Raw genomic sequence first — 12004 nt, forward strand, 5'->3', positions numbered from 1 at the left:
TCACTGCAAAAATAATCCATACTGTCTGGATTATGGCAGTGAAATTGCTATAAGTGAAAGCTGTTTTCTGAACTAATATTTAGAGAAGATGAGAGAAAGAGAGACATGAGGACATTATTAAATAGACTTCAGTTTTATTTTATTTTTTTTTGAAAGAGGTTGGCTTTCTCCTGAAGGGGTAATGTACATCTATCTTGCAGGGAGTTTCCTTAGAGGGTTTAAATGGAGAGTGAAGCTCTAAGAGCGAAGTGAAAATGGAGGAAGAAATATACTGCCATGGGAAGCTCAGAAATGAGACATTGGGGGTTTCAGAGAGTGTTCATAAATCCTCTCCTGCCCAGAGGGCATTCCTGTGTGACCATCAAAATGACACACATGCAGCTGTCTGGTGGTTTGCTGCATCTCTAGGCTTGATGGACTTTGCTCTGGGGATGGGTAAACCTCCAGCTGCTCAGAATGGCAGTTTGTTTCCCTTAACAAACATGCTCAAATCTTTACTTGAACTGTTCAAGTCCACAAAATTAGATTATAAATTGTTTCAAATGGTTTTTCAACACATTTTCCTGGCTAGGGCCTGGAAATATGAGAGGCCGTCGACATCTGAAAACCTGCCCTGCCCGAGCACCGCTTCACCGTTACATGAGGAGCTGGATCAGTGCTTGTGCCTGGGGCCTCCTAAGATCCCTGTCACACCTTTGACTTAACAAAACGCACAATAAGGTACACCTCACTAACACAACGGGGAAGAAACCAGGCACTTCCCTAACTGGTTTGGCGATAGGACTGCAAAGCTCCCGTACGCAGCGAGAGCAGCAAAAAGCAGTCCCTAGCTGGTTCCCTGGGGCAGTACAGCTAGCGCAGTTACATGAAAGCATCCACTTTGGGTAAAAGGAGGCAAAAGGCGAGTTGGACACGTGCTGCAGGCAGCAAAGAGAACTCTTCAAAGTGGGCAGAGCTGAGGGCAGGGTGGGGGCACGGTGGCAGCTGGGGGCTAGGGCAGGCATGCCAGGACCCGGGAAGGCAGCGTGCTTCTGAGCCAGCAGCGCTGGGAACGGTTTGGCTCTGATCACCTCATCAGCTCGGGCATTCTGGAGATTTAGAGCATTGAAAAACAGTTTAATAATAACTGACAAGATATTAGCATTGATTTTTAACATGCTGCATGGGTATAATAAAAGAGTAGGTATATGATGGATGACAACTGTGCAAACTACTTGTTTGGCTTTGTTCAGCTGGTGTTGACTGAAAAAGATGAAAGAGAAAAAAGGATCTTCTCGTACTGCCATGAATCTTAACAATGTAAGGCTCAGGCCACCAAGGGTATAACAAATATCTAAGCCTCCCTTAACATCTCATGGAATAACACTGATACAGAGATTGTCTTTAGGCATCAGATATTGTCTCTGTAGCAAAGCTTTTATTTGCTTTTATTTAAAAAAAAAAAAAAAAAAAAAAGGGAGTTGGAAGCATGGCTCATGAGTGTGGACTGGGAAGGAGAACAGCTATTTCCAAAGCTATTGCCAATCCCCTTACATGGACATGCTTTGCCTATCACTCTCCAGTACGAGTACTCGAGAGGGACTCATGAGTCAACACGTGAATCTGAACAGAATTGCATTCATCGGTTTCAATTTATTACAATGCCTATGGTACAAAAATAGGAGCCTTTCAAGAAATGTATTTTAAAAAGAGACCAGAAAGTGATTAGAAAAGGGGAAAAAAAAAAGCCAACAGCAACAACAAACCTCTGAAATAATGCAAGCAGTTGTACATATTTCCTAGCAGTGAAAGAATTAAAATCCAGGCATTTTATGACTTGGATAAATCTTAAGTTTCCCTGTGTGTACATTTGTGATTACAAATTTGGAGAAAGACTTCTGCAGGAAGATGAAAGCCTTCCTGGTACGTGAGGACTTGGCTCTCCTTGCTCAAATACAGGCATGTTTTCCAGATTATTTGCTTTGTGATAGACAGACAGCTCTAAACCCAGGTCTTTCAGTCTCTTAGCAAAACTCTTGAAAGTATTGAATGCATGTGTAATACACGGGATTCGGGGAAACTGAAACCAGTTGTATATCTGCTAAAGAGAATAGAAAATCTGTGAAAAGGAGTATGAAATTGGGATGTTTAAGAGGACAGGAACATGGTAATTTCAGAGCACCTGGAGCAGATGCAGCACAACCTGTATTTGCAGGACCAGATCTGTGGCAAATCTGACCCCAAAAAAGTTTGGGTATTCAGTTAATGCACTGGAAAATATTAAACTTTTGGGATATTTAAGTGTTTAGTTGACCAACATATGTGGGTTTGAGGCTGACTATGGCAGCTGCATGAAGCTCAGTCTGGTAAAATGGGTAGAAACCCAAGCTGTGCTATGATGGGAAGACGTAGATGCATTCCTGAGCTACCCAGTTCAAAGCTGGTGCCTCTCAGAACCGACAGCGGCAGGCAGGCGTTCCCTTTGGAAGAGAGGTTTGCGAGGCTGGACAGATCATATTTAAGTGTTTGCAAGTATTGCAATTCCCATCCCAATCCTGCAGACTCGATGCTGTTACCTCTCCAGCACGGCAAGGCCCTGCCTTCTCCCAGTTCTCCCAGTAACACACAGCCAAGTGCTGCATCATTTCCAAATGGCCCACGTACCTGAAACTGGTGACCCAAGTAGATGAAAAACAGGCAGGGCCAGGATACTGTCAGACATTCAGGATTAATTTAATTCACCTGGCTTATATTTTATTATGCCAATACTGGCCTTTCATAAGACATCAAGGTTTTGGGGGCTCATCTGGCGAGTAAGGTCCACAACTTCTAAAGTTTGTTCTGTTTTTCAGAACTTCTGCCTCCTACCATCCAGATGCAGTCTGTTCACACACTTAGAAAGTAAAAGGTGGAATAAGAGTATCCATACAGTGGAGGAATACATGTCTCTGAGATGGTATCGCAGGCTGTTGTGCACAACTGTGTGTCTTCCAACAAGCTGTAAAATGGCTAGTGTTTGCATGCACAACCTTTCTTTTGCTGGGAAGGATTTCAGCTTTTCAGATGTCTGAAAACACAAAGAGCAGCTGTGCGTGTAGCCTGTTAGCTCCCCTCCAGAGCAGGATGACTGCTCATAAAGCAAAAGCAAACACTCCAAACTGGCTTCATCTAAACCACCCTGCATCGCTGCTGTTACTTGTCTACTAATGGAGGGCCAGCTGTCTGGTCAGTGAAACAGAAGCATCAAATTACAGAAATCACAGAAAATGGAGCCTGGGAGCCCCTTAAAGTCACCTGGTCCATCTGTTGCCCTAGGGTGCAGCCAGCTTACCTACGCTAATTCCCTCTGGTTTCTCTAACCTCTTCTCAACAATCATCAGTAAGGGGAGGTTCCGGAGTTACCCACAAACACGGGAAGAGTAAAAGATGTGCTAATAGCTGAGCAGCTAATAGGCTCTCTCTGTGAGGTTGATCTGATGTAGAAAACATCCACTGCTGAAATATCTGTGTGGTTTGCTAATGCTCCAAGGAAACACGCTGATCCTGTGGAGACACGCGGATCTTAGCACTGGAAAATGGGAAACACGTGCTAGTTTCTGCCTGTGGGATTGTTGGTAGTAATCTGCATGGGTAAATTTTTGGCAAGATGGGATTTTTTTGGACTAACGTACTTATGTGGTTGCCTTTAATTGTAACAAACATGATTAGCCCACAGTTCTCCAAGAGGGGCTGTACTGTGAAGGGGATGGGAAGGTTTGCTTCCAGCCTCCACAGGCAGCACTCATGGCTGCTTCCTTTAATTAACACACCGAGGCCGTTTGGGCTGTACAGTGATGAAGCACATCCTGCGTTTGGTGCGTCGTCCTCTTCTGTCCCTTCTCCAGACCTGGTGGGTCAGGAACTGTGACAACAGGGGAGTCTGCAAGCTGCAGGGCCTTGGAGAGACCTCCCTGTGCTCTGGCTGCCTGCTGTGCCACTGCCCCTTACCAGCGTTGGTGCCAGGCTGTAGCTGGGAAAAGCCGTGTTGCTGCACTGGAAAATGACCCTGGAAAATGAGGCAATTCAGAACTAATCCCAGGCTCTGCTGCATGGCAGCACCTCTGAATGCCTTATCAGCTAGAGATGAAGAGCAAGTGACTCTTGGACATTACCACCTATGCAGTTTCTGAATTGTACTAGCCATAAAATCTTTTAAGCCTTTTTTTCCAAATCCACATAATTCACAGAAAGATGGGGAACAAACCAGTAATGGAAAAGAGCAAGTGTAAGCTAGTTAATAGGCCATACTGCCATTTACACTCAGGCTGAATGTAAAAAGCTTTTTCAAAGCAGTTTCAAGGAAAATGAGAATCAACCCTTTTGAACCTGTGCTGTTCTACACAGTCTGAGGAACTCGCACAAAATGGGTATTCCCTTTTTCAGTTTATGGAACATAAACCATAGAATATTATTATTTTTTTAAATAATAACCATTCTGGATCTGCTGTGCTTAATATTGTGAAATTCTGTAATTCCAGGGATACAGAGTAACTTTCTAAAACCTGCTTACCCATACCAGGTACTGCAGGTTTTATCATCAATTCCTGACGTACCAGCAGCTCTCTGCGACACCTTGGCTTTTTGTGGCCTCATATTCCAGTACTTTCCTATCCTGAAGCTTCCTAGTTTACAAGGTATAGTCAGATCCCCTCAGCCTAGGTTTCTTCAGTGAGTGAATAAAGCTGCTGGAACTTATCCCAGAACAAATCAGATGCTGGTTGTTCTCTGTTTCCCTCCAACCTGTTACACCCTGTATGCTCTGCTTTCCTACCTGCACACATTAAGGTCTCAGCAACCAAGCAAGAAGTCTCTCTTCACTCTTGCATATCAAGCAAAGCAGTGTTAGGTCAACATACAAAAAACCTCTTCTCTTGCTAATTAAAATTCCCTGTGCCCAGTAGTGTGTGTGTGTATAAATAAATAAATAAATATAAAAATAACAAATATATATATTACTTGTTTCCTAACCCAGGATTCCTAGAGTTTGTCTTAGTTTCACTTTCCGGCCTGGCTTAGGAAGCATTGTACTTAAAGAAGGATGCTAGTCAAGATCTGAGGGTCTGAGGGGTTGCATTTTCTTTTTCTCCATATGACTTTTGCTCTTTTTTTGTGTAGATTTGGTTGAGTAGAGCTTTTGCTTGGGTATTTTAAACCCATTTTAGAACGAGGCCCCAGAAAAAGAATCAGAAAGATGAAAGTATGAGCAGAAATTCTTGGGCACAGAAAACTTGAGCTAAAACTCTAAGACCCCAAACTTTCAGATACTTTTTAATGTCTGCACATGCATCAAGAACAAAATATCTATTGGAAGATAAATGTTGCCAGTAGTTCTCAACAAATCACCAGAAGTTTTGGATATGCAATAAATTGGACATTTTTTCCACTTCTTTAAACACCACAGTATAATCAGAAATAAATAGATAACTGCTGGTTTCAGCACAGCTTCATACCATCCAGGAAATAAAGTGTCAGACACATCTTTTATGTAAAAGCAGAAATTTCATTAAGAAACAACAACTGAAACACTTTCTTTGTTAAGCATAATTTGCAGTTCAAAGACACTTGCCTTTCAAAATCTCTGCTTTGATTCCTGTCAGATGCAGAGGCAGTGATATGTGACATGACATACATCAGTTAGCTCTCAGCATAAAAAGATGTGATGATTTTTCTCTAATTGAGGGGATGGGAAAGCAACTTTTTTTTAATGAGCTTGAGAAATGATTTTAAATGGCTGTCAAATATTTGGCATCGATTAGTAGATAATTCAACTGAATAGAAGATATTCAAATTCTGTTTTTGTCCAATCCCAATGCTTTGCTTTTGAAAGTATTTTACTTTCTAACATTTCAGGCATTTATAGAATAGATTTTTTGTTTGTTTGTTTTTATAATATATATATATCCTATGTTCAAATTTGCCTGCTGACTTCAGTATGAAATTCTGATGATTTCTGGGGAGACCAGTCACCTCTTCTCTAATGGTGTATTCCAATTTAGATGTTTCAAAGTAGTTCTATTTTATTTTTAATTTCCCTGTGTTATGCGTTTTTTTTGTTGTTGTTTGTTTGTTTGTTTTTCTTCTAGTTGGCTGCACTAGTACTCCTTTCTCTTTATTCCCCACTGACTCTCAGCATATTTTTATATAACAGGTTGTTATTGTTTTGTGTACTTTGTGTATTATTTTTCTTAAACTTTGGATTCTACAATTAGCAAGATCCTGCCTTTCTCTTTTAGAAATCCAGCTAGAATAAAATGTGAGGAGCAGAGGAACTTGTAACTGTGAACTGCTCACAGCAGAAAGCCAAGGTCTGTGCTCCAGCTGAGAGCTCAGAAGAGAGTGGGTGGCTGGTCCTGCCTCACCCTCAGTACCTCACATTGCCTTGCTGACCGCATGCATAACCAGCAGGTTATTTCTAAGAGGCCAGAATCTGCTCCTTCAGATTTTACACAGGCTGGAAGCGGCGCTTCATGTTGTGTAAAAAAGAAAAACTGGAAAGGCAGTGGAAATAATCCCTCATGTAAGTGAGTTTAAAATCAGGCTATGAAAATAACTGTATAGGTTAGTAATGATTGTACATCCCTGTTTCTGTCTGCATCAGTGGTTCAAGATTATAAATATAACTCAGCTGTCTTCCTTCTGTGTTTGCTCCTCACACTGTGCTTTCTCTCTCTTCCCTGGATACCAGGCTTGTAGCTGGGGCGTGTGACTGACTCTGTCTCTGTCTCAGTGCACTGTAAAAAAGCAAACATCTGTAGCAAGAAGCATACTGGAGGCCTTGGTGGAGGAGGAAGGTTGTATTCTGAAAAAGCAAATGTTCAAAGGAGCCATAGCTGCTGCTTCGGGCAGAGTGACTCAGCCCTCTGGGCATGGGTTTGCCAACATAAATGCAGTTTAACTCAGCGTTTCCATGAAACCGATGAACCGACTGTCATAACTTGAGGTCTGCTACTGCCGTGTAAAAACTTCCACCCGCTTGAGTGAACTTTTTGCTGTGGAAAAGGGAAGAATAAAGCCAGCACTTTTGATTTATCGTCCGTGCAATGCTGCTATCTAACTAACAGCAAGACCCAGAAGCACTGTATGAACACCCAGTAAGGCAAAGTTCCTGCCTTAAGGACTTTTGGGTCTACATAGGAGAGGAGATCGGGCAGGAAGTGAACAAGAGCAGCCAGAGGTGGTGTGACTGACCCAAAGATGATTCAGAGGTCCCAGTTCCAGGCTGCTCCTTGTCCTAAGACCTTTGCAGAACTGAAGTCCTCTCATAAGTTACACATCCTTCACTCAAAAAATGCAGCTCTGCTTTCTTGTACATCACAACATGGAGGAGTGTTGCGTCTGGTCTATGTGAAGAGAATAAACTAATCTAGGAAGTGTGTAGATGCTACAAAATATTTTGGGAACTCTTTCACACATGAACTACCTTTGTGCACATCTGAGAGCACAGTAAATAACATTGATTTCTTTTTTCGGCAGCTGAGTCTGGAAACCTACCTCTAAAAATCATGATAATGCAGTCGGAGACCAAAAATACACTGTAAGTGTGCATGCAGAACTAATGTGACTCCGGGTTTGACTTTGGAAGCGGTCTGCAGATAAGGAATGATTTTTCAGAAGTATTTGTTGAACAGTGTGGAAACCCCCTACATCTCATTAAGTTTCAAGATACTTGAAAGATAATGTAGAAAACAGAAAGAAGGGTATCAATATTTATTTTTTAATGCCTGATCTTGACACACATGAGTAGTCTTGCTTGGACGCAAACCCCTTTCTCCTGGTAAACCTTCACCACGTTTGTACAACACAATAACCCAGACTATTTTCATCCACCCAGCTGCCCGGTATGGCACCCTATGGGTGAAAGATCTGCATGCCATCAAATCCTGTACTGAATGGTTTTCCTTTAAAGACACCATTTTCAATTTATCTCAAAGTCCAGCTTAGCTCTAAGTATCTCTTTTATGCTGGTACCACCAAACTGTATCAACATTATAGGATTATGAAGTGGGACCACTTACCCTGTCAGCTCTCTGCTAGCATTATGGCTTCACATTGATATTTCCAGCAGAGCAAATGCTATATTTTATTAGTTACAGAGATTCATTGTGCATCCAGAAACTGCCCTCTGCACCGTGCTTTCATAATAGGATTCAGTACAGCTGAGCAAATACAACCTCTGTAATATATATGAAATACAAGAAGATAATAGGAGCAGGATAAACTCTCTGATTAGCTATAGTGTGCACTGTGAATCAGAAATACAGAGATGCTTTGCAAGATGGGGAAGAAAGGAAGAGGGAAAATGTACTTAAGGTCTGCCGTGAAGGCCTAGTAAACCCTGCTTAAAGGATTTCTACCCTAACCAACTCTCTGTAATCCATACCAAAGGCCCGAATGAGATCACTACTTCAGTATATTTTCAAGCCAGACTTTACATTCTTCACATTGCAATCAAATTGCAGGGGAAAAAGAAACAAAACAAACCCAGTCCAATGCACCAGTCGTTAGCAACCTCCAAAAAACGAGCTGACAGCAACCCCCCAACCCAAACAGACTGAGCTGCTCGTTCCTACTTACCTCCATTTGTCTCTTGGATATTTCAAGCAAAGGCTCATTTTGTCCTGCAGATTCAGTGCCGCTGCTCAGTATTATCTTGCCTGATCATAAAAAGGCTCCTGACCAAAAGGAAGAGGAAAGCAATACGTAAAACAAACACAGAAGCCCAAGAGGAAAGCTACACCCAAAAGACCAGCACTAATAGCAACTGAGAGACAGGGAAGGAGGGAACACTCCCCGTTACTAACTTTTTCCATTGATACATCAGCTACAAAACAATTTTTGCTGCAAACTTCTCTTCCTTCTTGCAAGCAAAGCTTTGCTGTTTTTGTAGACCTCAGATAAACTGCATGATGAACGTGGGGTTGGTGTGCTTGTGGTTTTGTGTGTGTGTGCTTTTTTTTTTGTTATTATTATTTTTGTTTTCCTTTTTTGGACCAAGTAAGCAAATTAGTGAAATATGAACTAGAAACTCAGCTGACCACTTTAAAAGCACAGTGCTGGGCAGCAGTTGTCACAAGGTGCGTTTGTCCATGCTTCATTTTTGTGTTTTTAATTCAGAAATCCTCTGCAGGAGAAGAGAGAGATTTGAAACAGCTGCCTATGGGACTTTTTGGCCAGAGAGCCTTCGTGCCGCAGAGATGAATGTTTAGATGATTAATAACTTAATTTTTTAAGAGCTTGATGGGCAGGCAGGGAAAATATGCCACCCTGTCCTTGCCTCAGAGGTATTTTTAGTGCCAAAAAAGAACTTTTATTGAGAAGGAGAGCTGATGATTTCACCTCTAAAGACTTCAGGACCAGAGGGACTTGCAGGGGGCAGAGCAGGACTTGCTGCAGCAGCAGGAGCCGCTGGGCCCCGCGGTGCCCCCACACCGTGCCCGGAGGATTTCAGGCTCCCCAGGGTTGCCCCTCGGTGTAGGTCACTGAGTAGCGATGTGTGTGAGTGCCCACGACGGCTGCGTGGAAACTTTTCCCACTGACATTTAAGACGTGGCTCGGAACAACCAGCAAACAATTGGGTCTGAATTTAAAAAGTTTTGACAGCTCCATTTTGCCGAGCATTAGTCAGAAAGGAAAGCTGATGGATGTGTCATGTTTGAAAATTCCCAGGGTGCAGGAAACTCATTTGGTTTTGAAAAGTTAGGATCAGATCCTCCCCTTGTTTCAGATCAAGTCTGGACCTACTTCGGGGAGGCTGGCAGAGCTGCTCTGACAGAAATTAAGGTCGTGCCATTTACCAGGGTAAATGAAAGCTGCCTGGAGCCCAGGCTGAAAGTGCTGCGTACAGCAGCAGAGCTGGGAAGGAGTAGCTGCAGCCAGTCGGGCTGACACCGCTCCCAGTAAAGGTAATTTTAATGTGCACACACACACACGCACACCTTTAACCCTCTTGGCGACACCTTGCTGTTGCAGGCCATGTATAAAGCTGCCAAGTTGGCTCCTGGGGAAGAAAATGTCTTCTAGCCCCTGCCTGGGACATTCAGAGGCCTAAAGGCACTTGGTTCCCAACTGCCCTTAGGCACAAGAGGGGCAGAGGTGTCCCCAGCCCGGAGTGACCCATTGCCTTTGGTCTCTCATTGCCTTTGGTCTCTGAATGGGTTTCAGAGCAGAGGGTGGCTGAGCTGCATCTCTGAAGCCCCTGCGTACAAAACCAGACCTTTGCCAAGACGAGAGGAGCAGCCCCTTTTAAAACTCCTTCCGGATCATTTCTCTCTGCTCGTTTCGGTCTGGCACAACAAGGAGCCACATGGCAGCTTGCTTTTTTCCCCTTTCCCATTTCTCTCTCAGAAAAAGCATCCGGCAATGCTGTCTTTGGGGCTGGTTAAAAGCTTGACATACCGACTCTGAATAATTGAGCCAGGTTAATGGCAGAGCATCATTTACATGCCTTTCAATTACTTTTAATGAGCCTGGTTGGTGCAGGTGTTTGGAGTAATTGCCAGCTATAGATTTATTTGGTTTTGTACTTGCTCGCTGTTCACAAAGCTGGTCATCTTAGAAGGGAAAATCAGCGGAGTAATTCCAGCACAATTATATTTAAGCTACTGGTTTGCAAAGGGCATTTGTGTAGGTCGGAGCAGAATATTTTCTTCCTCGTTATGAACGCAGCATTTTGAGCACCGTAGGTGACTTCATCAGGATTACCAGACCCTGCCATACACACCAGCAAGGGCATGGTGCACAGCCAGCCCTGGGGTTAGTTACCTCCCAGACAAATGGAGTTGTCTCCCTTCCCTTCCCTTCCCTTCCCTTCCCTTCCCTTCCCTTCCCTTCCCTTCCCTTCCCTTCCCTTCCCTTCCCTTCCCTTCCCTTCCCTTCCCTTCCCTTCCCTTCCCTTCCCTTCCCTTCCCTTCCCTTCCCTTCCCTTCCCTTCCCTTCCCTTCCCTTCCCTTCCCTTCCCTTCCCTTCCCTTCCCTTCCCTTCCCTTCCCTTCCCTTCCCTTCCCTTCCCTTCCCTTCCCTTCCCTTCCCTTCCCTTCCCTTCCCTTCCCTTCCCTTCCCTTCCCTTCCCTTCCCTTCCCTTCCCTTCCCTTCCCTTCCCTTCCCTTCCCTTCCCCTTTTCTCTTCTCTCTGTATCGTTCTCTGTATTAATTTTACTTATGCTTGAGTCCAAGACGTTTCTGTTCTAATTAGTTACAATTATATAACTGCATCTTATTCCGTGGATACCCTTCCTTTGCAGTGCTGCTTGCCTGCCCACGTGGTGACCTGGTTTGGGGGTTTTAATGGGCAGAAAATAGGCTGCAGGTCTGTTCTCTGCCCATGTACGGCCCTGAACCAGGTCTCCAAGAAGGCAGGCAGCAACGATGGTTGTGTAAGGGAGGTAGTAGGGATGGATGGCCTGCTCAGGGCACTGTGTATGGGGAGGGGAGCTGAGGGGGGTCATGTTATCCTGTCTGACTCTTAGATTGGCTGTGTCGGGCTGGGTGGTGACTGCGGGCACATGGGGACGCTGCCACCAGTGCAGACGAGAGCTGGTCCCTCTGTTGCTGCGCTCACATTGCCAGGAAATACCCGGTGCCACGGCAATTTGGCACCACGCCGAAGGGAAGCATTTCTGCCCAGAGCCCGGCTCAGCAGCGCGCTGAGCAGCACAGCAGGAGCCGGGTGGGCAGCCGGGCCCAGCTGGGAGGGTGCTCGGAAGGATCAGGGCACCAACAAACAGTCCCTGCTCTGCAATCTGCACGTGCTGCTGGCGCACTGGCAATGTGGGTGTATTTTGAAGCCCGCCGGCCTTACCGCAGGGCAGTTTGGTGGAGCTGAGGACAGCCCTAGGCCAGCAGGGCTGCAGTCAAGCTTTAATTCTTCAAGACAAGGTCATTACTGATTTGCTTGCCTCGCTGACATGTTTTGCCGATCAACTTATTCACGGAGTGTGGCCCTTTGCACAGCAGGGAGCTGCTACACTGGGAAAGAGCTCTCCGTAAAGC

General features: G+C 44.5%; 1 protein-coding gene across 4 annotated transcripts in view; it reads right to left on the bottom strand.

Moving 5' to 3' along the window:
- KCNMB2 (potassium calcium-activated channel subfamily M regulatory beta subunit 2) overlaps positions 1-8731 on the bottom strand; it is a 129403-nt gene extending 120672 nt beyond the window's left edge. For 2 of the 4 annotated variants that reach the window (XM_082767535.1, XM_082767534.1), the window contains exon 1: positions 8593-8674. In XM_082767535.1, the coding sequence (XP_082623661.1) occupies positions 8593-8630 (38 nt within the window). In that variant the 5' untranslated portion in view covers positions 8631-8674. Of the gene's footprint in view, positions 1-8592 lie in introns of all 4 variants that reach the window. The other 2 variants (XM_082767537.1, XM_082767538.1) reach the window with 2 other exon arrangements.
- Between the last annotated feature and the right edge of the window lie 3273 nt (positions 8732-12004).

The sequence above is a fragment of the Aythya marila genome (genome assembly GCF_965140915.1).
Source record: "Aythya marila genome assembly, chromosome: 9".
In the NCBI taxonomy this organism is placed as follows: Eukaryota; Metazoa; Chordata; class Aves; order Anseriformes; family Anatidae; genus Aythya; species Aythya marila.